At 40.7% G+C, this 26,593-nt stretch overlaps 2 protein-coding genes across 5 annotated transcripts in view; one reads left to right on the forward strand and one right to left on the reverse strand.

Moving 5' to 3' along the window:
- Nucleotides 1–26,593, forward strand: part of prdm16 (PR domain containing 16) — a 163,950-nt gene that overhangs the window by 55,898 nt on the left and 81,459 nt on the right. The gene's annotated exons all lie outside the window — the stretch shown is intronic.
- Nucleotides 17,697–19,241, reverse strand: LOC132853645 (uncharacterized). Its single transcript, XM_060881548.1, has 3 exons — nt 19,004–19,241; nt 18,625–18,906; nt 17,697–18,492 (listed from the first exon to the last, which is right to left on the reverse strand). The coding sequence occupies exons 2-3, from the start codon at nt 18,697–18,699 to the stop codon at nt 17,848–17,850; spliced, it is 720 nt and encodes a 239-aa protein (XP_060737531.1). The 5' UTR covers nt 18,700–18,906; nt 19,004–19,241; the 3' UTR covers nt 17,697–17,847.

Consider the following 26,593-nt stretch of genomic DNA (forward strand, 5'->3'; position numbering starts at 1 on the left):
TTTAGCCGCCAAGCACATGTGGAGATAGCACTCGCAGTTTGTAGCTTGTCCGATCTGTTTGTGAAACGAACCGTTTTTATCTTGAAAACAGACCAAAGAACAACATTGAGAAGTTCTGATAGAGGTGAGCAGTGACGATAATCAATTGGGAAAGAGTCAGGGGAGTGGTAGAGCAACAGCGACCTCAAAAATATCTCTATGGAAAACTGAAACCCTTGCATGGTCACGAACATATTTTTATTTATTATTTATTAGGCATTGCATTACTTAATTACAATAATCTCAGATTGCTCTGCTTAATGAGAAAATAAAAATGACTAATCCACCATCACCTTATTGTAATACTGATTGAACTAATATTTTAGGGCTCACTTCCTGCACGTCTCAAAAAACGTCTAAATAAAAAAGCTACAGCCTTTCATTGATGGTCATATGACACCCGTCGTGTAAATATCCTCGCTCTCTTTTCCACAAAGTGTAAACTTATATCTTTGCTGTGGTTGTTCCCAGCTCCGTTGACCAAAGCCATGTGGTTTTGCATCATTTAAAGAAAACCTGCATTTACACGCAAAAAGAAGGATTAAAAAAAATCAACCACACTTTTGCCCTGGCTCATAATATCTTCCATTCACATTCGTTTTAGATAGGTTTTAAACATACCATTAACCAATTTAATCCAATTTTCCCCATTTTTGGAGCACTTGACTAGAACAGATTACATCTAATATTAAACATATGGTGTGTGTCGCTGTAGAAACACCACAGCAGCGTTTTTCCGAGCTGTGAAAAATGCCCATTTTGCGTCGCATACCTGAGTAAACATTGTCAGTTATTCCCTTGAACATGGTAATTGATAGCAGGGGAAGCATGCAGCAAATTAAATGTCAAGATCGATTACCACGCTGATGGCTTATCATTTGTTAATAACCAATTACCCCCATCTGTTAATTAATCTTGGGCTTTAATGAAAGTTATATAGAGGATAGGGCAATTAGGGTCACTCAATTCAGCTGATCTGGCTTTGTTGTTGCTTTCCTGTTATTTACTTCCTGACATTTCTTATGCTTCAAAAATAAATGCTGAGGGTCACAACTGAATTGTAGTTGTGGTTGCGGAGCGCAGTGGTAGTGTCTACTTTAATCTCTCTCTCTCTTTCTCTCTCTCTCTCTCTCTCTCACACATCATTCAGGAGTGGGTGTTGATGAATAGGTCCATCAGCAGCTCTTTTGGCTCGAGGGCACAGCAGACACTAGCTCTGCTCTACACTGCTCTGAATGATGGCGTTTGTCAGTGTTGTTTATATTGCTAATTACAATGATATTTTCACATTAGAAATGTCCATTTGTCTCACGGCTGTACAGTTCACCTTCTTCTACTAAAGTTAATCAAACTCACAGTCAGAGGCTGGCAGAAAACACTAGCTTCTGATGCTCATGATGGAGCATAGTGACTTTCTGGAATGTCCAACAAACCTGTGTGTGTGTGTGTGTGTGTGAGAGAGAGAGAGAGAGAGAGAGACAGAGAGAGAGTGGGTGAGTGGGTGTGTATGATGCTATGTAGGTTGATAAATAAAATAATCTTCTTATACCAAGCACTACCTATTTTAAGCGAGACATGTTGTAGTTTTTAAACATGACTACAAGTTATACATAAGACTGCTTTGATTGCCAGCTTTGATAACATCACAGAACAATAAATTCACAATGAGACAGGCTGTTGGATTTCTCAAGTTACTTCAACTCCAAGGCTATGTCTTTGTTAGAGCAATGCTCTAACATCCCAAGTGTCTCATAACATGTCTGTAAATGTGAAACATTTTCACATTATTCACCGAGTTTGAAGTATTGCTTTAAAAATGACTATGTAAAATAATGGTCCAGAATAAACAACCAAAAAAAAAAAACCCCTGCCATGTTGAAAAGTGTCGAATTTGTCTTTTTACTGGAAAGAAATCCAGTAAAATGGCTCAGCTATGTCTAATTATAGCTGAAAGGTAGGAGAAAGAAGTTCTGTTTCTGAGTCATGTCTGCTTTTGTTTCGTCTCTCTTGCTTAACTCATCTCCGTAAATCTGTCGTCCTGCTCCATGGAGAACGTTTTTCACACAAATTTCCATCTTCAATAGTGATTTAAAGATACTATTTAAAGATGGGCCACAAATTTGTCTCCAAGAGGGTGATATCATGTGCGTATTTTATGACATGATACGCTGACATAAAAAGCAACCCAGAGGGAGACATTATAGGTCTTTTTTTTTTTTTTTTTTTTACTATATGGCTAATTTTTTTGTAAATACTTTCTTGATCTGTCTGGCTTTGGAGAAATAACACCAAGATTTTTCACTTCAGGTGTACAAATGCATCAGAGTTCAAGGCATTAACATTGTTCTTTGAGTAAGAGCGAACAAGTGCTTGGTGGTACCACATGCTTAGCAATCTTGTGTTAGCTAATAGGATCACAAGATAGGATCCAATCTCTCGCTTTCTTTAGCTCACTCTTTTTCTCTCCGTTTCTTACCCACACCCGTGTGTTATCAGGAGAGACAGGATGTAAGGGTGCTAAGAGTGTGTATGAGAAAGGATGAGGTTTGAGTCCTGTTTCAGTTCCTTGTGCGTTGCCTCTTTGTCTCTGTGGCTATGCCCAAGCTCTCAATCATTCAGTCTTGACAAGATGTCTAATACACAAGTGCTTTCTCACCCTGTACTATGAAGTGCTATGACACAGCCATCTCTGGAACAGGAACCAGTTCCTCGTGCCACTCAGTACCTGAGGTGACCGACTTGTTGATACGGAGATCCAACAGATATCTGTTATCAGCTCTGTTCCATTTTCTTAAAACCAGGTGGACAACTTCAGTCAGATCCACAGACTTTAAATACACAATGCGTCACGGGACTCGATAAGCCAATGACACCTCGTCCTTGATAAGCTCTCATTTCACACCGAGATATGATTCCAACTGAGCACAAAGGAATGATAATATATTGTGAAATCTACTCATGTGAAAGGAAGTTCAGGGTGATCTTGCGGTGTAGTGCCCTTTAGTGATGGATCCTTGGAAGTTTCATAGGCACCTTCAAATAGAAGTCATTTATATGTGTTGCCTATTTACACACATCCATGCATACAACAGATTTACTCCACATATTACACAGTGTTCCCAAGATATCTTCTATAACGCAGATTGCAGTAACTCAAATATTTTCCTACTTAACGTTAATCCTGTGGATATGTACCGTATGAGACATTCAGCAAGTGCGAATGTGTGGAATATTTGAGTGTTAATTGTCTGTAAACCAGTGATAATAGCCAACCATGGACAAAACAGCAGCAAGGAAAATGATATGAAATAAAACAGGAACTATTACAGACAGTAAATGAAATCAAGCTGAAAATAAATGATATACATGTTCTCTATAGGTCGCAGTGTTAAGCCTATAAGAATATAGTGCATATATCTGGACTATGCTCCACGAAAACAAGCAAAGTTTGCAGAAAATCCATTTCTCTTCCTTGTTCATCCTTTCATCCTCCTTGTCATTGGGCGAGCTTCTAATCCTCCTCTTCCGCTCCTCTTCTACTCCTCTCTTGTTGAGCTCTCGGGCCTCAGTCCTTCTAATTCTGCCTTATCAGTGCGGTAATTTAGTCTGCACAGCTTGGGTTTCTGTCAGCCGCCGCTGCCCCATTGTCCCACGCAGCTGTAGTTTAGATAAACCCTCAGACGGAACAAAGTCCACCCCGACCTTTACAGACCCAATCGCACTTGTTTCCCCCAAAACTAATTTCTGTAGCTTTTGACCCTGGGAGGGCATTACAGACGAGATGAGTGAGCAGGGTAAAGACAGGAGAGACGAGAGAGGATTTAGATGTCTGGCTGCCCCTGGCTCAGTCTGCAGTGCCACTCAGAGCTCTACGCTGTGACATATGAAGCAAATATTTCTGGAAAAAAAAAACACAACAACTGAAGGTTGTTTTTCATCTATTATCAAAATGATCAGTGCTTTATATACCAGTGCTATTTATAATACTTAAAAATATCGAATTATTCTTTTTGTAGGTGGTGGATTCATAGCTTTATCATATTCTACATATTAAACATGTGATCAAAGGCAGTGAGTAGAGTGTGAATATCTGTGTGAAATGCCTGTGCTTGTTTTCACATTTTAGCCATTATAATTTATCGGTGTCTGTTATCATCAGCTCTGTCAGCTCTACATAACTTCCTTGCATTATGTGACAAACAAGCAGAGGAAGCTGAGCAAAGAGGGGAAGTTTGGCCGGAGGGGGAGACGGGGGGATGATGCAAACGGACTCGAACTAAACGCTCCGTTTTTTCTCCTCTGTCATCCTTCAGCTTGATGAGCACTCGAAGATGTAAATCCAAAATCCCACTGTCCATCAGGCTGTGCCCATCAAAAGCACTCTGAAAAGAGACAGACGGGACGCACAAGTGCCTCAGTTAGAGCCCCAGCTCAAGTGGCCAGCCAGGTTCGGGATGCTCGTCTTTGGTTCCCAGGGCGATGCGAGCCCTCGCACACACACACACACACACACACACACACACACACACACACACACTAGGATTAACTTTTCACATGGCTGGGGGTCTGCGCCTGAAAAGACCTGACAACCAAACAGCTTTATTAAAAAACAGAGAGAAGAAGAAGAGGGGAGGGAAAGAAAGGAGAGGGAATTCTTCACATGATGGCCCTGAGAGAGGATTTTGGATATAGAGTGTCCCTGAGTTTTTTTTTGTTTTTTTTTTCCTCTCTTTTTCCTTTTTTGCTTGCTTTTCTTTCTTTTTCATTTTCTTCTTCTTTTTCTTCTTCTTTGTCTTCTAATTTTTTTTTTTTTTTTTTTTTTTTTTTTGGAAAGACCCACTTTTAAATTGAATGAACAAATTGTCTCTCTCCACCTTCCTCATCCCTCTTTCCTGGACAGCCGAGATGGTTTCCCGAAGCCGATTATTAGTGAAGTGCTCCCATATTGTGTGTGAAGTTGTCTACTATCTAAAATAATTTAATTTCATGTCATTTTTTACGTTATCATCCACAAATTCTGTTTGTCTTGACTTCGTCTGAACAGATCTTGAGCGATTGCAAAGACGGTCTGTGAATCAGGAAATTGAATCTGTTTAAGGACATGGACTTGGCATGGCCCAGAGCCAGACTAAGGACAGAAGAGTGGATGTAGTTAGTAGGGCATATCCTTTCACTGCTTCACCCACAGACTTAAGCTATCATTGTTCTACACTGTACATAACACACACAGGACTGAAAGAAGAACCGGAGAACACTGTCGCACTGTTGTATGAACTTGATGAGTTTGATCAATTTTTTTAATGAGAGTTTTGTTTTGTTTCAATATCTAATATAATACATAGTCTAATGGACAGTATGTCTGAATACCAACCAAATTTGTCATGAAACACATTGTACAAGGAATTTATACCTCTGAAGAAATGGTACAGTAAGTCAGTAAGACAGCAAGTCTCAGATTAGCTCAGGTCTGGAGGTGAGGTTACGGCTACAGTACAGTAAACTCCAGTAAACTCCCTAGAATTTCTAAGACTCTCCAGTTACGGTGTTTACCAGACAATCTCAACACACCTTTTATAGTTTTCTCCTCCTCAGCCATCACATTTCAAGATAAACCCTCCTCACTCTTACATCCGGTCACTGTATCCCGTACAGCGCGGCCATGCACGGCTCCTGAATGGGCATCGGAAAGTTGATCTTCGCTAAGCATTAGGCCTAAGACTGAGGGTTTTGACTCACCTTAAACTGTTCTCTCATTCTTTCTCTGATTTACTCTCCTTCATGCTTCCTCATGTGACCTCTCTCGTTTTCCTCTTAGTCTTGTCTCTATTTCTTCCTGACACATACACATGTATTCTCTCTTTCCCCTCTGTACTGTATGTGTGCTGCTGTTAAGGAATAACCTCGTGTTTTATTCCAAAGTAAAAGCGTTTAAAGCCTTCGAGGTTGTCCGGTAAAATCGAAGGCATAAAATTTAGTCAGATAAATATGCATTTTGTTCTCTTTTTTTCCTTTTTTTTTTTTTTTTGCCTCCAAATCCTCTTTTACTTGTGCAATCAACTGCTTACAAGTTTCTCCAGCTCACTTTCCCTATAAACGCTTAGTACTTGACCTAACATGGAAAGGCTTTGATTGCTTTAATAGCAATACAGTGGCTTGGGAAGCGGAGCCTATTAATGCACGTAGGGAGAAATCTAGGAGATTTTCTAGGGAGGTTGATTAGGGTAGCTCAGAAGTAGCAAGCGTAAAATAAAAACGAATAAATAAATAAATAAATAAATAAGTAAATAAATGAACAGGTTTATAAATATGTGGGAAAAATATAGACTAAGCGAATCTCACTATCGTACGAGGATAATTAAACGTGCATCGTTATATATATACCAGGTGAGGAAAAAATGCCGTAAAGTAAGAATGCTTTCAAAAAAGAAGTGTTAATAGTTTATTTTTTTTTTTTAATCATTTAACAACATGGAAAGTAAATGATCAGAAGAGAACTCCAAATTATATCGATGTTTGATGTGACCAGCCTTTGCCTGCAAAACAGCATCAATTCTTCGAGTTATACTAGACAATACTCGACAGGTAGGTTATAAAAAAAACGTCTTGGAGTGCAGATCTTTGTGGATTGTGGATTGTAAGCTTCATCGAATCCTTCTGTGTCTTCATGTAATCACAGACAGACTTAATGATGATGAGATCAGACCTTTATTGCAGCCAAACCATAACTTCCAGGACTCCTTGTTCTTCTCTACGCTGAAGATAGTTCTTAATGATATTGGCTGTATGTTTGAGGTTGTTGTCTTGCTGCAGAATAAATTTGGGGCCAGATGCCTCCCTGCTGGTATTACATGATGGATAAATCTCTGCTTATATTTCTCAGCATTGAGAACACATTAATCCTGACCAAATTTCCAGCTCCATTTACAGAAATGCAGCTCCGATCATGCAAAGAACCTCTACCACGATTCACTGTTGCCTTCAGACACTAATTATTGTACTGATCTCCATCCCTTCGGCAAACAACCTGCCTCCTTCTACTGTACATGCAAATGTCCAGAGCACCTGCTGCAATGTTTTTGCAGCCTTGTTCCTATGTTTCCATGCATAGTTGAGTTGCTTAACCTTGTTTCTACAGTATGTTGGAGGTATGGCTTTTTGGCCACAGTTTTTCCATGAAAAACATTTTTGGTAAGACTTCTCCAGACAGTATATGGGTGTACCTGAGTGCCCCTGATTTCCGCCAGTTGTTTGCTGTTGCACTGATTGACATCTTCCGATGCCAAAGAGAAATAAGCATGATGAGTCTTTCATCCGCCGCGTTAAGTTTCCTTGGCCGACCACTACGTCTACGGTCCTCAACGTTGCCTGTTTCCTTGTGCTTCTCCAAATTAGTTTGAACCGTGGATCTTGAAACCTCAGTTTGCTTTGAAACCTTTGCCTGGGAGAGACCTTGCTGATATAAATACCTTGTGTCTTCATGTTGTGCTACGGTGTATGACTTGTGACAGAAAAGTGTCTTCTACAACCTCACCTTAGTTTGGCTGTTCCTCATCCACATTTAAGTTTCCTACCCAACTGTTTCTCTTTCACATAATAGCTGTGTTTCAACCTGCGTATGAAACTGATGATCATAAGAACCTGCTTTGGTATAACTGGTTAATCACACCTGAGTCTAATCCTACAAAATCCCTGACTTTGTTCAAGGGTACATAGTGTGAATCCAAATCACACAAATTTCGATTTTTTGATTTAGATTTTGTTCATTTGCATTTTGGAAATTGATAAAAATAAACAATTGAAAAAACATTTTTAAAGCAAAAATACATTGCAGTATTTCTTCACACTTTCCTAAAACATTTGCACCGTGTTATATATGTATATAATGGTGCGCATGTTAAATTTTCCTGTTGGTCTGTTTCTGAACTCTTTAAGCATTGCTTCTCTCACACACTCATGCACATACTCATACATGGAGATATTTTCAGTGGGTTCCTGGCTTATGAAAACCAGCAGGGATTGTTCCTGAGTTAAGCAAAGTCAGGGGTTCCTAAATAGGGGCCGAGACATCCCTAAAAGGGAAATGGGGGGGTCAGGCCTGGATTGTGCCTGAATTAGCCAGACTATTCAGAACCCCCTGAAAAGCTCCTGGGCTCTTTCTCCACAAGCAAATTGGGAGGAAATCTGGCTATTGTCACGTGTTTTGAAGTGGCTAGGGGTTTAGTAGGGTGCTTACCTACAGATGAAAGCTGAGACAATGGGGCGGCATGGCCTGCATCGGCAGATGGACTGCTGGAGAGCAATCCTGAGTAAAAAGGCATTCTTGAAATGGTGGATGTTGTCAGCTAGCCACTGGTGTGAGATGAAGCAAAGATTCTGTAATAAACACAACCCGGTTGGAGACTCAGCGTTAACGGATTCTGAAATGTTTTTAAAGCTCGGGTAACTAAAATCAGAGAGCACTTTTGCAAAGTTGGACAATTTAAAAGTCAGTTTCTTAATGCTGTGCATCACAATGAAAAAGCCTGCAACACATTTAACGACAATTTGAAACAGAATTCATTTCATGCATTTTTGATCAAACAAAAAAAAAAAAAGTTTCGCTCAAATTTAGCCAGGAGGGTAAAATATTTTCCGACCGCATGTGCATGGTGACAGTCAGAAATGTCAAGTCACTTAGAGGTGGGTGAAAGTCATTGTCTTTTAAAGGAAAATGATGGAATAACATTTTTTTGTTTTTAAACAGGATTGGTACTGGTTCATTGTCTACTGTATGACTAAGGATATTCGCTAAGTAGATGAAAAGGTCAGTGTTTAAGACGTAAAGTCTTTTAGACTGCTTTTGGTTTATGACCTTGTCACCATTTTTGGATGCTAAACACTGGAACAGCTGCTCTGTCTGATGTTTTAGCTCTAAACCCCATGAATTTCTAATTCCAGCACTGTTGTGTGTGTGTGTGTGTGTGTGTGTGTGTGTGTGTGTGTGTGTGTGTGTGCGTTGTTTGTTCTGCTGAACACTAAGCTCATTTAAACTCAGGTTAGGTTTAAAAGACAGAAGTTGCTGTTTGCTACATCTAAGAAAGTCAATTATATCCAAAGTTCTTTTACGAAAAAATGCTTTTCTTTTTCATCTTCCTGTCTACTATTTTTTTCTGCCATGCTGTTATAGATATGTGACCTTTATTTTAAGTACTTCTATGATTTTCTGGTCAAACTTTTAGAAATAAAATGCCTTTTAGATGGGAGAGCACCATCTACTGACTCAGTGTGCCATTGTGGGGTAAAGAGTGCACAAACTTTAAATGGCATGGCTGAATATTTGCCACTTTAATGAATATTAATGTACTTCGACGGTCCGAACTTCCTTTCAGATATTGTGTGTGTGCGGGTGTGCATCAATACGGCACACACTGATGGTAGTCGGGAAGTGTGCTGGTCAGCAGTGATTGGTGCTGTGGCTGCCAGCCCTCACCTCACCTCTCCTCTCATGAGGCACTGGGTCCATGTTTCTCGTCACTTCGTGCACCCTCTTCCTCCCTCTCCACCCCTGAGGTCTTCCGGAGCCTTCCTCAACATTCTGCCTGTGTCCTCACTCTCATTAATCAACGTCAGGCTCAGACCCCGAGTGCAACAACAAGGCCAGTATTCTCCGCTCTGGCCCCCTCAAATGCTCATACATCTCATTGTTCCTCCACTGATTCACATGGGCAAGAGAAAAGGGCCAAGAGCCCAACATGAAAGGGATGAGACCGAAAACGAGCAAAGACGAGGCATCTCCTTTTTTCAGCTCTCCTCCTCCTCCTCCTACCCACAGCGCTCTCTCTATCTGTCGCTCTTTTCATTTGGGACAAAAAGTAGCATCACAGACATGATCGCTTAGGAATAATTAATCCGCGGATATAAAAAAAAAGGCATTGAGATAGTGAGTGAGAGAAAAGGAAACAGAGAGAAAGGGAGAGAGAGAGAGAGAGAGAGAGAGAGAGAGAGAGAGAGAGAGAGAGAGGGCAGTGTGTATGCCACTCTTTGTCCCTTGTTTGTCATTAACCTTTGCTGTAACTCCCGGATGGAGCTGCCACTTTTTTGTACAAAGACAGCACTTTTTTCAGCCCCAGGAAAAAAAAGCATTTATTCACGTCCGGGGAAAGAAAACTCAAATATTTTTGAAGGGTTTATGCTGATGCCGAACATTTTGACAGACAACAAAGAGCAAAGATTCAGTCACTTAAACAGAGCCAAATTGACAGTGTTGCTGGTTTGCATAAGCGAAATGGAAAATCATTTCAGGCAAGAGAAATGATCTCTCTCTCTCTCTCTCTCTCTCTCTCTCTCTTCGTCTTTGCATGAAGCAGTTGCTTACCATCATCGGTGAACTAATGTTTCTAATCATATAATAAAATGTTTCATTCCTTCCATCACACAGCTTATTAAATCATTATCAAAACATTTTGACTAATAGTTTACAGGTGGTTGAATTTTTTTTGGGTTTTTTTCTAAATTTTGTCAAAATCTTAATACTGCAAAATGATAGACGGAATTGACATACCAAGAAGAAGTGAAACAGAGAGAGTGAGAGTGCAAAAGAAGGAGAGAGAGAAAGAAAAAGAGAGAGAAATGGTACAGAGTGACCCTCGCCTGGGTGACTGATGACCCCTTCTCCTGTTCACGTCAGCCCTCTTGCATAGCCTAGTCACATGCCACATTGTGCAGCGCTGTTTGCCAATAGACCTCTGTCTTCAGCACAGAAAGGCAATCAGTCTTTTCATCTGTGAGCTCTTGCTTTCACACACCCTCATACAGTTCCTCCAGGCAGCGGCCGGCTGGAGGGAGAAGGGCGATGGGAAATTACATTGCCAATCAATCTTCTCTCCTGTCTTGATGAAGGCTGTCTAAACTTTCGCTCTTTAACTAACCCTCAGAGGTCCATTAAGAATGCTGGACATAAAGTGGACAAACAATAGGGAAGATTAAAAGCCATTCGATTTTGCCCGTGGAGTTGAAGGAGGGGCTCGGGCTGGGAAAACGAGGGTGGGTGGGAGCAATGGTGTCAACAATATTTTTAGGAAATGTAGCTGTTCAGGAAAAAGAAAGTTATCCAGTGTGATTTTTTTTTTCTTTGCCATGGGAGCCGTACACCTCGACAGCCAACACTGACCATTTTGGGTGACTTTTCACAGTCTGAGATAATCGAAGCATGTGAGACTTTACAGATTACGGAGTAATGTGGGCTCAGACCTTTTATTTTGTTTGGAATTTGTTAAGCACATCTCACATGCTTTAATCAGCCAATTGTTCATTGAAGCTATGCAACATGGACATATGTTCAAGGATATTTGACATTTTATGAAATGATCACATTCTAGGAGCAATAATCACTAAAACATATACATCGTACTAGACGTAAATGTACGTTAACATCCGCGCTGGCTTTTTTTTTACAGTATACTGTATGAAACTACATTCACTGCTGCGATCAGGCTAAGTAACGGTGTGCAATCACATGAACATAAGATTCTGCTGCAAAAGGTTTGAATGAATTATTACAGATACTTGAGAATCTATTCTAGCTCTAGCAAGCAACTATATATATATATTTTTTTTTAAATATTTGCATTAATGAATTTATACGGAATTTGTTGATTGGCCATTCTTATCTGTCCTCTTATATCACCTCCAGCGTAATGTAAAATATTATAAAATCTAATTCTATTGCTAAATGGTGATTCCATGTTAAATCACTAAAAATATCAACTGCAATTAAAATCTGCAATTATTGCCTGATATTGCTCCTGATATTGCTTTCGAGTTTTTTCTAATAGGTGAAAGAATGTGTACAAAAAGATAGCTAGTGACAGAGGGCACAACTGAACGCTCAGCAGGCTCTAAACTTAACGAAACAGTGACTCCAAGGTTATTTTCTCAGCACAAAAGAGAGCAAAAAAATACCATGACGGTCTCAGAGCAAATTTCTCCATGCCCATACACGGTATTAAGATGTTTCTGATCTTCATTGGCCCACTACACTCCCTCCTCGTCTCTCTCTTGTCTGGGACGATGGCCAAGTGCCACCGAGGACACCCTGTCTAATAAATCATCCCTATTTCAACATCTGCAAGGCCCAAAGGCTCTACCCTTCACTAAGATGGGCCCTTCTCTCTCACACCGGGAGAGCCCTCAGGGACGACAAAACCTGCTATTGTCTCAGCTCCAGTGAAGAGGAGTCTCTCATCTCTTCCACTCTTTTTGACAAAAGGCGTCTGAAGGCCAGCTTTAGTCTGCCAGCAGTGATGGCCTGCTCTCGGCAGGGAAGCCACTCTCCCTCGCTTGCCATCTCATTCTCTCCATCCTCTACCCTCTCTCGCCCATCTTTTAATACTCTCCTCCCGTGGAGGTCACTCGCCAGGCCTGGCTCCTTTCATTCCCACTGCACTCTCAGGAGAATATAAAGACATCAAGTGTGGAGGAGGGGGCAAAAAAGCCAAAATTGCCAGAAAGAGATATTAGGCATGGCTGTCACAGCCATTCTTTGGCCACTTTTCATCTAAAGTGTAATAGAGAAAAAGAAGGGTAAAGAAAGAAATAGATAAATAAACAGCATGGCTGAAAGCTTGATACAGGAGCTTGTTGCGTTATTCATGTAAAAAAGTGGACAGAAAAGGGTGGATAAAAAAAAAATAAAAAAATGCTTCCAACTGCCAATTACATAGAAAGAGGGGTAAAATCAACTCTGAGCAGTTAGATGTATAGTTGGGTTTGAAACTAAGCTATTCATTGGGTTTTGCTAGATTGTATAGAAGACAGCATGGTGCTCTTGTGTGTATTGCTGAGTAAAGCTGTGTGTACTTACTGGGTGTTGAGTGAAAGGTGATTTTGGGGCTGTCCCAACATAGTTCCCGTCCTTATTCCAGCCTCATCCTGTTATTGTCAGTGGCCTTTCGTTTTTTTTTTAGCACTGTCATAGGCAGAAATGCAATGCCTGGTGATGCTTACCAAGACTGCACACCACAAATAGGACCCATACCAGGATTGAGAACATGAGATCTTCTGTGATTATGTTGTCATGACACAACTCTGACTGAAGTTTTGAAGATATCTTTGAAGAATCTAAAAATATGTGGCTCGCTATGATCTCTTTTTTAAAACCACTGGTTATGACTCAACCTGTGATGACCTTGACTGCTGGCAGATCAAATGCTCATGGCTTACTATGACATTTGGCCAAATCAGGCGGTGGTTCTGTTAACTCGTCCTCCAGAAAAACCCAGAACATATCAAACGAATATTTGACAATTAACGCAGAGAAGAAGCACACAATTTCTGCCAACAGGCGGATCTTGATGTCTCAATCTACAGCACATCAGCGCCATGAAAAGAAGCATTTGACAGCATTTCCCAGTGTCCAGCAGAGCCCAGCAAAAGACTCACAGCTCTGAAGAGGTTCAGGCAGCGAGCCCAACACCAGTCTCAACCGTCTGTGCTGCATGAAAGTGGCAGAGAGCAACAACGCATACATTGTATATCCAGACCTGCCACAGAGCTTCGGAGTGGAGGCTGGCCAGCAGAATAGATTATTATTACTTGTTGGCCTTGGCTGGTATAGACAGTGTGTAGCACTTGGATACGACAATGAGTAAAAACATTTAACGCCACTTTTGCCAGACATAGCATGCATGATTTGACCTGCTATTTAAACTGGTTTTGCTTTTCTTGTCAACAGTGACGTGAATGATTTTGATAACACAATGCATCATTTTGGAGAAACATGTTGCAGAAGAAAGATAACCAACCCAGAGTATCCTTGGATTCTTAAATCACATATGATTTTTGTTGGCTGTGAGCAGATCATGGCTGCGAGATAGGAAGAAAAGGAGAGAGAGAGAGAGAGACCAAGTGTCACTCATCATTGAGAGGCCACTTCCATGGGAAACACTGAGCTCATGCCCTATCGGCCCTGTAATGGACACTTTAGAAGGGATGGACTGCCCTGATAGGTCCCTGAGCTCTGATAAAGCAGAATTCCTGTCTGGACTCAAACCCAAACAACATTAACAGAAACACTGCTACCTCAAACCCCCACACTCATTCTGCTGCACTCCTCTGCCCACTGGCATAAAGCAGAGGCAGATTCCTCTGTCCGACTTTGGCAGACTGGATGGTCTCTCCCTTCAGCACCGCGCCACTTATCTCCAGCCAGAGGGTAATGATAACACTGTTAACAACAATAATGTGTGGCTGGGGCACGTAACTGCCATCATGACAAGTCAGAGGGGTTAAGAGTTTTTAGCATATCATGTCAAAAAAGCCCTGTCGTCCATGGCCTTTTGCTCGAAACACTTTTTGCTTCCTGGCATCTTCTCGTTTTACACTAGAACATGCTTATCCTTTGTCTAATGTTAACAAGAAATAAATTAAAAAGAAAACAAGGGCCTTATCAAGGGCCTGTACATTTTTTGCATTTTCACTCACATTCACTTGCTGCCTTGGGGGGGTGGGGGTGGGGGGGGGAAGCCTCTTGTTAGTTTAAAACTCATGTTCTAAAGATTAATGTTGGCCAGAGGAGCATGTCATCATTGCTTAACTTACAGCTGCAGGGTGGATAAAGCCAGTTTTGTGTTTTTTTTTCAAAAGAAGTACGGATGAGTTCTCACTCAGCGCCACTAGTGCTCTGCATCTCAGCACCCAGCCACATCCATTAAACCGCCACGACACTGAAGAAACACGATGTGAAAGCCATGCAAAACGTTAGCTTTTTCCTCCTCGTTTCACTCATTTTCACTTCTCACTCTTTTTCAATGAACAGACATGTACGTCAATGTAAAAACAGCAAAAGGAAAAATACGTTTTGAGTTCCTTTTATAAACATTTTCCCTAATGATTGCTCTATTTGCACGGCTGTTGGAAAGTTCAAGTCGAGACATTTTGCACCCATCAGAAGAAATAATAACGAGATGCCTTTTATGAGATTCATAAGGTCATGACGTTCCTTAGCGCCGTAGTCAGAAAAAACAGCAAGCAATGGGAGCTTGAATATGCTAACTCACCTGAACCATAGCAGTAATACTAATAACTTTGACAGTAATCATGACCTTTACCTGGATGGCCAGCAGGGCTTCTTAGTATCCATCTGATGGTTCTTTATGATAACTGAGGATAAAAATGCACCACATCAAACATCCCGCCTGGTGCTTTTGGGGCCCTGGCAGCTGACACTGCTGTAAAGCTTTATCTGCTGGCTAATAAAATAATTTGTGATGAGCCGAAGTTCATCTGCAGGGGCGTTTGCAGACAGCACCTGTCATCCAGGAATTATTTATAAAGTAATTTAGAGCAGGTTTGCTGATCTCCTCTAACCTCCTGTCGATCAAAAGTCAACGTCAAAGCCGATCCAAAGTCAACATCAACCTCTGAGATACCAAAAGTGAAGCCAGAGGCTTAGACTTTCTCCCTATCTGTACACATTGCCTCCTTGCTGTCTTGTAGAAGCCCACCTACAAAGTCCAGGCTGATATGACTGACTCCCTTCTGTCTGACTTGTATTGCTGTGATTTGGGGTTTATGCTCCAGACGCATTGGGTCACGTATGCACTTTGCATGACATCAGTAAATGTTGAAATACCTGGGCTAATGAAAGACTGTGCCAGGTGCACTAGAAACAAATCATTGTGGTATTACTATTTATGTGAAGGAATACGGAAGAAAGCTAGAAAACCTGGAACGTTACACATGCCTGGCGTCATCAGTGTAAATAAAATTCTAATAAAGGTCAGCCATAAACAGTGTCCAGAGATGTTCCCCTGAGCGCATGCTAGGCCTTGAACAGCTCATCTTTCACCTAATCTTTGCAGTTTGAGTAAACAGAGTGCAGTGAATCATGGGAGTGCAATGTGCTGGGACAGGCTAATCAATTTCATTAGCTGCATCAATCATCGCTAGCTGACGTTTATTGTGTTGGTGATGGGTTGATCTTGTGGACTTGGGGACAGGCGGCTTCGGTGATAAATGCTGCTATCTCCAGAGAGAAGAAATAAATAGAGGCCTCTTGTCTTCCGTGGGAGAGTTGGGCAGAAAATACGGCGTGCGTGGAGGGAAAAAAGGTTACAGCGAATAGATCAATTCCATCATAGCTACCCTGCATTTCTGCGCGGGCGTAGAGAGGAAAATCAATGCGCAGAGATGTCTCGGATAATGAATTGAGTGCCTCTTCGTTGCAGAGTTCACTGACATGCTGTTTCATGGTGATCATTTCCATGACAGTAAATCAAGGACTTCATGGCCATGATTCACGGTAAAGGTAAACAGCGTGAAAGCAGTAGTGTGTCACGAAGACGATTTCCTATCAGGTCACGATGACGAGCCTGAAGTAGAGTCGAACCCAATCTCCGTGGATCCCTGGTCAAACTCTTAGAAGCACATTACAACATTTTACTAGGAAAATATCCAGATTTATTTTTTTCCTTCTGAAACAAATACTCCCATGGCATGGAAGTCTGCAACTGTAGATTAACAGAGATATATTTTCCCTTGTGTCCTGTGTAAAACATTTTCAAGACAGAATTTCAGTACTGTGTTTTTCTACAGTATTATGAACAAGACCATCCATCATTCTACTTCATACAGGAGCATCTGTGTTTGCTTGGGAGAAAAAAAATGCTAGTTTGTCCTCAGAAGCTTGTGAGCTGCCAGAAATGTTTATTTTTGCATAAACCGAGCAGAAGATTACAAACTACTAAGTGAAATAATACCTCGTTAAAAGAGACTAGAGAGTAACTAAACTAATCAGAATAATAATAAACGAATGTTTTTTTTTTTTCTTTTGAATGCTGCGTATTGTGAAAATATACAATTTGGCAATTTAATAACAGGAACCCAAATTTCCCGCTACTAAAATCACTGGCAGCGGATAAATAAAACATAAAACACTTTGACCTTTGGCCCTCATCAGCCTTACAACGGAGGAAATATCCTGTTTGTGATCCGTACTTTGTATCACCCGGCGGTATCGCTTGGCTACAGCTTTCAATTTCACTCTTTGAATTTTTTAGTGGTCAATGCGGGAACTAATCTGATCTGGACGCGTCTCAAGCCAGGAGGGTAAACGCTTTTCTAGCTACAGTTCATTTCACGCACACAAATGTGTTTTCTGTTGTCTGCACGACTGCAGAGCTAAAACGACATGAATTCTTATCCCGCCATTATAACCATTACAGATGTTACAGTTTTTTTCAATCGCTAACAAGCGCTTACCTATACTTAAGATAATTTTTCTAAACTCTTAACACAGACTTACACCTACAGAACACAATTGGCCAAATTGATAATTTTCCTCTCAAAAACACATTTTGTTAAATATATACTAACTCTCCATTTCAAAACAGAACACATCTTTCTCTGCACACACTAACTTTACCGAAACACTGGAAATCTGACTCAAAATGAAATTATTCTGTCAAACAATAACACTTGTTTTCACTTCACAAGGTATATGCAGTCAATCAAAGTACACCAGGTTTCAAAATACTGGCTATTGTTGACATTAGAAAAACTGCATAGACTTTTATGTTTCAGGTAACATGCAATCCACCTTTTACACAAAACTTCTTAGTTGGGAACTGTATGTCCACAGTTATTTTTTTCTTTACTGTTTACTAAAGGAGTTACAGTAGAAACACAATATAATAGAACAGAAAAAGTTTTACAGTATTGCTTACAGTGAACAAAATATCATATATAAGAGCATTCTGAAAAACAAAAAACAAAACAGCAAAAAGCCCAGATAAGAAGGGGGGAACTAAAAATAGCACAAAATTAATGTATCTAATCCCTGCGATCTTCATGGTTCGGCCACATGTTTTCGTCAACATCACATCTGATATCATCCAAGGCGATGCATCTGGGATAAAACCGCTTGGTATGTCGGATCCACCCTTGCCAATCTTGAACTGTGATGTCCCTGCAGCCAGCATCCATGGCTTCAAGGAGGGACATCTGGTCATGTGGCTGATGGTCATAAACCTTCCACCTCCATGCAGAAAAGAACTGGTTGAGGAAAGGTGAATAGGGTGGAAGGAAGAGACTTACCAGTCTTGGGTGGACTTCAAACCATGCTGTTATTGCTTGCGAATGATGGAAAGCAACATTGTCCCAGGTAATTACAAAGGTCCTCATGTTTTCACCCTCCTGATCCTGCTCTGGTACCAGGCGCTGGTGGAGATCATTGAGAAAGGCAAGGAGGCGCTCGGTATTATAGGGTCCAACCTGACATCTGTGAAGGAGTAATCCTGCATTTGCCATTGCTGCACACATGGTAATGTTTGCCCCTCTCTGTCCTGGCACATCAACTGTGGCCCTTTTTCCAATTATATTTCGTCCACGTCGACGCCTTTTGGATAAATTGAATCCTGCCTCATCTATGTAAATGAATTCATGAGGGGCCTGGTTGGCCTTCAATTCCATAACTCTCTGAAACAAAGTTTATGTATATCATGTCATTACTGTATACCATACTGTACTGTAACCTATTACTGTGTAGGTTACCTACTTGCAAAGTGCAAAGCTTATAGAACTGGACATTGAATTGAATATACACTATACCTGGACATATTGTCGTCGTAGCTCCTTGACTCTCTCACTGTTCCTCTCAAAGGGAACAGTGTAGAGCTGCTTCATCCGCACTCTGTGTTTGGACAATGTACGCGTAATGGTTGTGAGGCTGATGCTTTCTATATTGCCAAATATCTCATGGTCCTCCACAATTCTAGTTTTAATTTCATGCAGTTTTATTGCATTTTTGCAACAACCATTTCTACAATGGCAAGCTCTTGATCATTATTGAGGAGCTTTCCTCTTCCCCCAGAGGGTGGAAGACGTTGCATTCTTTAGATGGGAAAAAAATCAACATATGCATTACTGTATGACCTTATTGACATGTCAAGTGAGAATAGAAACAATCCATGTAAAATGCAATACTTACCTGTTGGTTTGTTGAAAGATGTGAATAATGGCGGCAACCGTTGACCGCCTCAAATTGGGTTGCACTCTTTCACCAGCCTCTCTTAGTGAGAGACATGGTCAATGATAGTGGCACGAATTTCATCACTGACTACTGTTCTTGCAGCCCTTGGAATGCCACCACCACGCATTCTTACACCTCTACCTTGCCCTCTCCTTGGGCCTGCTCCTGTTCCTGCACCTCTCACTGCACCTCTCACTGCACCTCTCACTGCACCTCTCCCTGGCCCTGCATCTCTCACTGGAGCTGGTCTTCTCCCTGGGCCCCTTGCTCTTCCTCTTCCACGTCCAAACATTACAGTGTTTGTCTTTTTCTGTTTCTGTTTCCAAAAACATCACTCCTCAAAGTCCTCTTTTTATAGTAATAGAAAAAAATAACCCCTGCCACTGAGTCTAAGCCAGACTGGAATCAGCTGTGGTTGGCCCAATTCACCCAACATAAATCAGCTGTGTGTCAATTATTCAATTGTTTGTTTATTATCAGCTGAGATATATTGTTTTTGAACTGATATCATTGCAGAAGCAGAGGTTTTTATACTGTATCTAAGGTTTGGAATATTGTTGTTGCTATTGTGGGATGTTGTGTGTTAACATTCTTGAATACTACAAAAACAATCCATAATTTTGTTGAGAGGTATAACTTGTCTGTTAAGGAAATGTAAGCATTGTGGAAATGTGTTTACTGATTGCATATTGTGTGAAAACGACATGAAATGTGTGAATGGTATGGCCACAAAAGACCGATGCTGTGCTAATTGTGTTTAGAGTTTTGAAAATGTGACAACTGTTTGGACAAACGCTTGTTAGCGACTGAAAAAAACTGTATTGTTGGTGGATTTACTCAACGAAGCCCTGTTCCAGTTATCATCAGCGGTGATTGTTTTCCATTCGGCTTAAACTGATGGGCGCACAACGGTTTAAAATCTGTGATTGTAGAGATTTTTACATCACAAGGCCTTTTCATAGGCAAACTGCTGCTTTTTAGATTTTAGATTTTTAGCCTTTTTTTTTTTTTTTTTGGTGCCGAAAGTCGAGGAGTCCATCTGACATAACTCACTCAGTGATGAGGTTCCTGTGTGTGTGTGTGTGTGTGTGTGTGTGTGTGTGAGTCTCTGAGTCTGTGTCTGGGTGTGTGTGTCTAACAAGGCCATTGTACTCCTTCTGTCAGCATGGTAACAAGTGTGGAGCTTCGCTGTCATCATGCTGGAGATGAGAGTGTAAATGATAGGATAAAACACCACCCCGCTGTCAGTGAAACACATGAAAACGCTCACACTCTCAGACAGCTACGGCCTTGTAAAAACCCTCACACACACACACACACGCACACACTCACACAGTTCTTAGACAAATGAACAAAGCGATAAATCCTTCCTCGCACATCTTTGCCATTATTTCATTCAGCTGAAGAAACCACATACTACTTCGCAAAAATTTCTGTGCAGTGTAAATCACTAGAAATAGAAAGCTTTGAAAATCCGGGCTCAACGTTTAAGCTCAGGCTTAAATTCACGCCAACAAATGAGCACTCTTTGTTCAGCAAAGAATCGTTCATGTGATTACGCTTAGAGGCCAACATTTAATTGCTGTAAATGAAATCTTACAGTCACTGAAACATCTAATTATTTTATTCTTATATATATGTTATGCTACAGTATAGCCAAACTCTAGAGTCTAGTATCTGCCATGATCGTTTACATCATGACGCTTGAACCCTTGGCTGATGTCGTTGCAATATTTATGTCAGATGACCTTAAATGGTTGTAAAAAGATTAACTGTGTCTTTGGAAAAAGTTGGCTTCCATTTGGATGTTGTAGTATATGACCCATCAGCGGTTGCATGGAATTAAACCCTCTGAATGTATGGCTTTAATGAAGGTGAAGAGTGCTGAAGAGAAATGTGTGTGTGTGTGTGTGTGTTCAGATACAAAAGGCTGGCTCATGAGCTCTGTGAACTCTGTGTTTTGCTTGGCGGAATAATTGCAGCGATTTTTCTTTTCCATTAAATGAGACAGATTTAAAGATCTCCTGCACCTTCATTTTCTTTCTTATATGGAGTCTGTCTTGACGACAAACACATTTGTCTTGCCCACATTTTTTTGTCATTATACAATCACCCCAAATAAAACAGAGCTTTACATTTATAATTGACAGACCTTCTACCATGCAGCTGGATTTGCTGGTTCTCTCACCATCAGACCACGTATTAATTTATTATGGTGCGGAAAAAAAATCATAAGGAACTGACCTCAGTCTTAACCCTAGTTAAAGAAATCCAGAATTTCTGCATCTAAACCTCACACACACACACACACACACAGACACACTTACATACTCACAGAGACTTTTCACTTCAGTACTTGGCTTCTCTCGGTCTGCCCTCTGTGTCGATATTTGCAAAGCCGCAGTTCGGATACCGGAGTAACTTCTCCTAACCATTTCCTCTCAGCATGCCTCTACTGTACATAACAGGTGGTTAAATGTTCTGGATAAACAAACTAATAACAAGAAGGGACCATGATGGAATATAAAACAAACTGTAAATAAAAACAGATTCACTGAGTATAAATATATTTATATTGAGTATCAAGGCCAATTATTACATACTTATATATCAGTGTTTTTGTGTTAGCATGTTTTTTGTTTCTTTCTTTCTTTCTTTCTTTCTTTCTTTCTTTCAGCTTTCACTCTCCGAATATCCAATAATCTCATCCCGCAAATATGCTTCTGTTTGCATTTGCATAAAAGGGAGATCTGAATTAAAAGCTTCTATTGATCTTCTGTAGACATCCGAGCACTTTCATCCTCAGTTTGAAACATTGCTGCGCTCGCAGCGAACATGCTGCAGAAAAGCAGATATTGATAAAGCAGTATTGGGTTTCAACCAGTCAATCATAGTTCAGGAGAGTGTATTAATAAAAGTGTTCAGATAATGAAAATCCCAGGCTACTTAAGAGAAATGATCTAGGGTCTGCTTTCTGGCGATCTTTAGAGTCGTCGCTAGAGGTGTCGGTAATAAATCCGAATTTCACGATCCTATCAATGTTTATTATTAAAGAATGACTCACGAAGATACGCTAACATCCCAAAGTGTTTTATTTCTCTTATACCACAGAATGTATACCATCTGCCTAACATTCATTCATTCATTCATTTTCTACCGCTTATCCGAACTACCTCGGGTCACGGGGAGCCTGTGCCTATCTCAGGCGTCATCAGGCATCAAGGCAGGATACACCCTGGACGGAGTGCCAACCCATCGCAGGGCACACACACACTCTCATTCACTCACACACTACGGACAATTTTCCAGAGATGCCAATCAACCTACCATGCATGTCTTTGGACCAGGGAAGGAAACCGGAGTCCCCGGAGGAAACCCCCGAGGCACGGGGTGAACATGCAAACTCCACACACACAAGGCGGAGGCGGGAATCGAACCCCCAACCCTGGAGGTGTGAGGCGAACGTGCTAACCACTAAGCCACCGTGCCAACCCCCATCCCATCTGCCTAACAATGACTCGTTAATTAAATGTTATAAAGCACTGACGCTGGAGGCTTTAAAAAATGCTTCTCATCTCCTTACTGGTTAATTCAATCTAACTAATTACATATAGAATTTGTAGTAATATCTTATACCACTAATTCTAACACCACTTATTTAATAGCACATTGTGACAGAGTCAGCACCGGCAGAAGGTGCTATATTCCCTGGCCTTCCTGTATGATTATTACAGATCATCCTCCTAAACCGTTTATCAATAAACACACTCGGCACCTTGATTTATCTGTATTGCTCTGCCAATATGAAGTCTGGAGTCCTAAAAGGTCACAGCAAACTTAAGATGATGGATGATCACACCATGAATACGGATACGGCTCTTAATAAATTTGAGGCAGGTCATTATTATAAACAGCGATGTTGATTTCTTTCAGTCAGACCTTCATAAAGTGAAGTCCTGCTGCGTAGGTAGAGCTGCTGAGTTGGCATTTACACACAGGATGTTTTTTATTTTATTTTATTTTTTTCTAGCGTTTTACGTAATAAGATTTCAGAATGACTTTAATCGTTACATTATTTTTCTATTATGATTTTTTTTTGGCAAACTTTTATTTTGTAGGTCAGTACACAGTAAAACACCATCTGCTTGGAACTATTTTATACCCCAAACTGTAGAACTCTGCCTTGACCTTGAAGTCATACCTGAGGTGTTTGTCTATGGAATCTGTCGTGTTGCTCTCACACACCCACCTCATCCTGACAGAAAGCATAGGGCGCTGTTAGCTTAACTCTTGGTGATAAGCGCTAAACAAACTTACTTGCCGTAGCTGTCTCTCCTCTCTCCTTTGTGTTCGTACAATAGGAATTCAGCATTCCTTTAGCCATCCGTTTCGCCGCCCGTCACGTCTTTCTCACACTCCCTGACAGGACAGGAGATGTTGATAAGAATATAATAGGGAATCAAACAATGCTAAGCTGGGAGCGATTATATTTAATTGCCCACGGTGGAGTGTTCACTATCAGTACTCCCTTGATGTTTGCCTTGGCCTTAAAAAGCTGCAAGTCCTCAACTTATTAAAGTCATCACAAATATATCAGATTGTCGCTAGTTTCCTGGTATTTACAGCTGAACTGGTTTTCTGTTCTCACTCGAGGTTTTATGTGTAGACTCTTTGTTGAAATGTTTTTAAACAGTGAGAACAGTTCTCCTGCATCCCTGTTGGTATCATATGCTAAAATCTCAGAGTAAATTTTTGTTTAGTTTTTGGTTTTTGTTTTTTTTTTTTTGCCTCATTTTGAAGACAAATGATTTTGAGCTGTGATTCAGTCTCACTTGGCGTTCTATGAAAACACAGTTCAAGCCCGGCCGTACACACGTATCTAAAATGTATGTACAGTCTGAATGAGCCACGTGTGTTCGTTGTTCGTTTCGCAGCACGGATTTCACCTCTGTGTGTATTTTGTTATTTATATATGTACAAGCGTGAGAAACGTGGTTTTACATGGAACCATGAGAAACGAGATGCTCGGACACTGGTTTCTGGACACACTTCAGATTCTTCTCGTTATGTTTATTTTTGTCCAGCTCGGACTGAGCGACAGTTTCCTCCTCACTAATCTGTATGTCAGGAGATCAATAATGCGCCTGTGTCCACATATCTAAAAGCCGTACACTCTGCCAAAACAAGAGAATATTCTCAATAACTGCGAAGCAAAACTTTCAATTTGTGGCTTTCTTCGTGTGTTTGTTTGAGCCAAAGAGATGCCACTCAGCCAGTTCAAAAGGCATTGAGGTCTGTTTTCTGGTGTTTCTTTTTGGAAACTTGTGGCTTTTGACATCCATAACCATCTACTGGCCGCACTGCTATATTGCCTCATATTATCCAGACTTGAGGAGAATTGTTTTTGGCAGTGAGCACCGAAATTTCCCCACTGCAAAAGCCCTTAAAGTGTGCTCGCTTTACTCCTTACCTACAACGTCCAGCTTTTAAAGCTCTGTGCTAGGCCCGTTCACAGTTCTTCACTAATTGCAATTAGGATAAAATGAAGCCAGTGATGAAACTGGGTTGTCATTGACTGGATTGAGGCTGTCTTTTCCTCAGCACTCACTCCGTCACTTGTGTCAGGGTAAAGAAGGAAAAGTTGAAGAAACCCTATTACGGTATATAAAATGAAGGGCTGTTTTCTTTGCCCGTTGTGTGTCTATTAAGACAGCTGGATGGCTGGGTTGGAAAAGCTTTGCTGGTTTGTGTGTGTGTGTGTGTGTTTTCATTGTGTGTTTGAGGGGTGAGGTTGTTTTCTTTTGTCTGTTGGTCTTCACTGTGTGTCAGTATGAATAGAGTTACAGGAAATGAAGGTGTGCTCATAAAGGAGCTTATAATGTTAATAACAGTGATTGATTTTTTTTTTCCAATGGTGATCACATATACATTTACCTTCTCTCTCTCTCTCTCTCTCTCTCTCTCTCTCTCTCTCTCTCTCTCTCTCTCTCTCTCTTTTCTTCTTACATACACATACATTGGTGCTAATTAGGTTCAGCCATTTGGGCTGAATCATCCCCCCGTATTTATTTTCGAAGCCCACCACCATAGCGCCTCTGTTTTCGGACACTCTCAAGCACTGTCAGCATGACACGCTAATCACAGAGCTTCACAGCTTTTTCATTTACATAAGAAGCCCTGACAAGCTTGTGTAAGCAAACGTAGCGAGGCGCTTCTTAGAGGTCCAATTGTGCATGTTACGTCTGTTTAGAAAAAACATTGCAATTCCCACTGGAGTGTCAATGGCACAAATTGTCCCGTCACAAAAAGTCACAAAAAAAAAAAAAAAGGAGTCAGAAGAGTCACTTTGAAATGATTCTGACATGCCATAAATCATACCAACGCTTGTGGCGAATCATACTTTCCAACCATCTAATTAATACATTATTTATTTACTTGACATGCACCCACACATATGGCCATCGCTCTCTGATGGTAAGGCATTTAACCAGCTGGGTGTTGGCCAAGTACTCAAACACACACACACACACTCACACACACACACACACTCTCTCTTTCTCTCTCTCTCTCTCTCTCTCTCTCTCTCTCTCTCTCGTTCTTTCAAATATGACCTATTTTCTATGTGTTCAAAATATTTTAAATTATTCATTTTTTTCATATATTTTAAGTTTCATGTCATTACAAATTAATTAATGCATTTATTTAATGCATTTAATGACAAAAAAAGAGTGTCATATAATATAAGGAAGGTGGAAATAATTCAGTCTGAATGCATCAATAAAGCATTGTTTGGTTACTTATCCACCTGAAATATATTTTTATAGCATAATTAATATTAATACTCTCTCTGTCTCTCTGTCTCTCTCTCTCTCTCTGTCTCTCTCTCTCTCTCTCTCTCTCTCTCTCTCTCTCTCTCTCTCTCTCTCTCTCTACCTCAGTGTAATTACACTACACACATTCATAAACATGCAGTAAGCATGTGTCTTTGTGTATCTGCGTGACTAAGTGTGTGTTCTGGTGTGTGGGTCTCTGAGTGTACACCACCAGAATCGCTTGCACATGTGCTGTGGTGTAGAGATGAAGCATTAAAAAAAAAAAAGTAGCTGCAGTTGTAGTTATTCGCTTTGGATTCAACACCATGCTTGTTTAAAAACGTGTCATTTGAATGCACCGGCACTGTAAGAGCGTTATGGTCTGGTGTGGTTCTGACATGGCTACAGGATTGAATTATGTATGTAAGTAGTTTAAGTAGACTTGTTTGAGTATTTGTGATGTAATTGCTTCCACTCGGTTGGCTTGGATACAGTGACAGGCTCATTTAGGGAACCACAGCTTTTGGGCAGTGTGTAGTGCTGCCAATCAAACACTGATAAAGGGGTGCTGGGAGTGTATTGTTTTTTTTTTTGTTTGTTTGTTTATTGTTTGTTTTCCTTCTTTTTTTAAAAAGTGTTTAAACGCCCTGTTTCATCCCCACATCCCTTTGCACATTTTTATTTCCCTAATGTGTTGCGTCCTTTTAGGGCGTCTTTCCTAATTTGAATTGCATTT

This window comes from Tachysurus vachellii, chromosome 11 (assembly GCF_030014155.1).
Source record: "Tachysurus vachellii isolate PV-2020 chromosome 11, HZAU_Pvac_v1, whole genome shotgun sequence".
NCBI classification, from domain to species: Eukaryota; Metazoa; Chordata; class Actinopteri; order Siluriformes; family Bagridae; genus Tachysurus; species Tachysurus vachellii.

Bases quoted from the DNA above. Each gene is read 5' to 3' on its own strand.
- LOC132853645 (XM_060881548.1), bottom strand. From the start codon at position 18,699: ATGAAGCAGCTCTACACTGTTCCCTTTGAGAGGAACAGTGAGAGAGTC. The intron at 18,493-18,624 runs GTATAGTGTATA...ACTTTGTTTCAG, and splicing joins TACGACGACAATATGTCCAG to AGAGTTATGGAATTGAAGGC.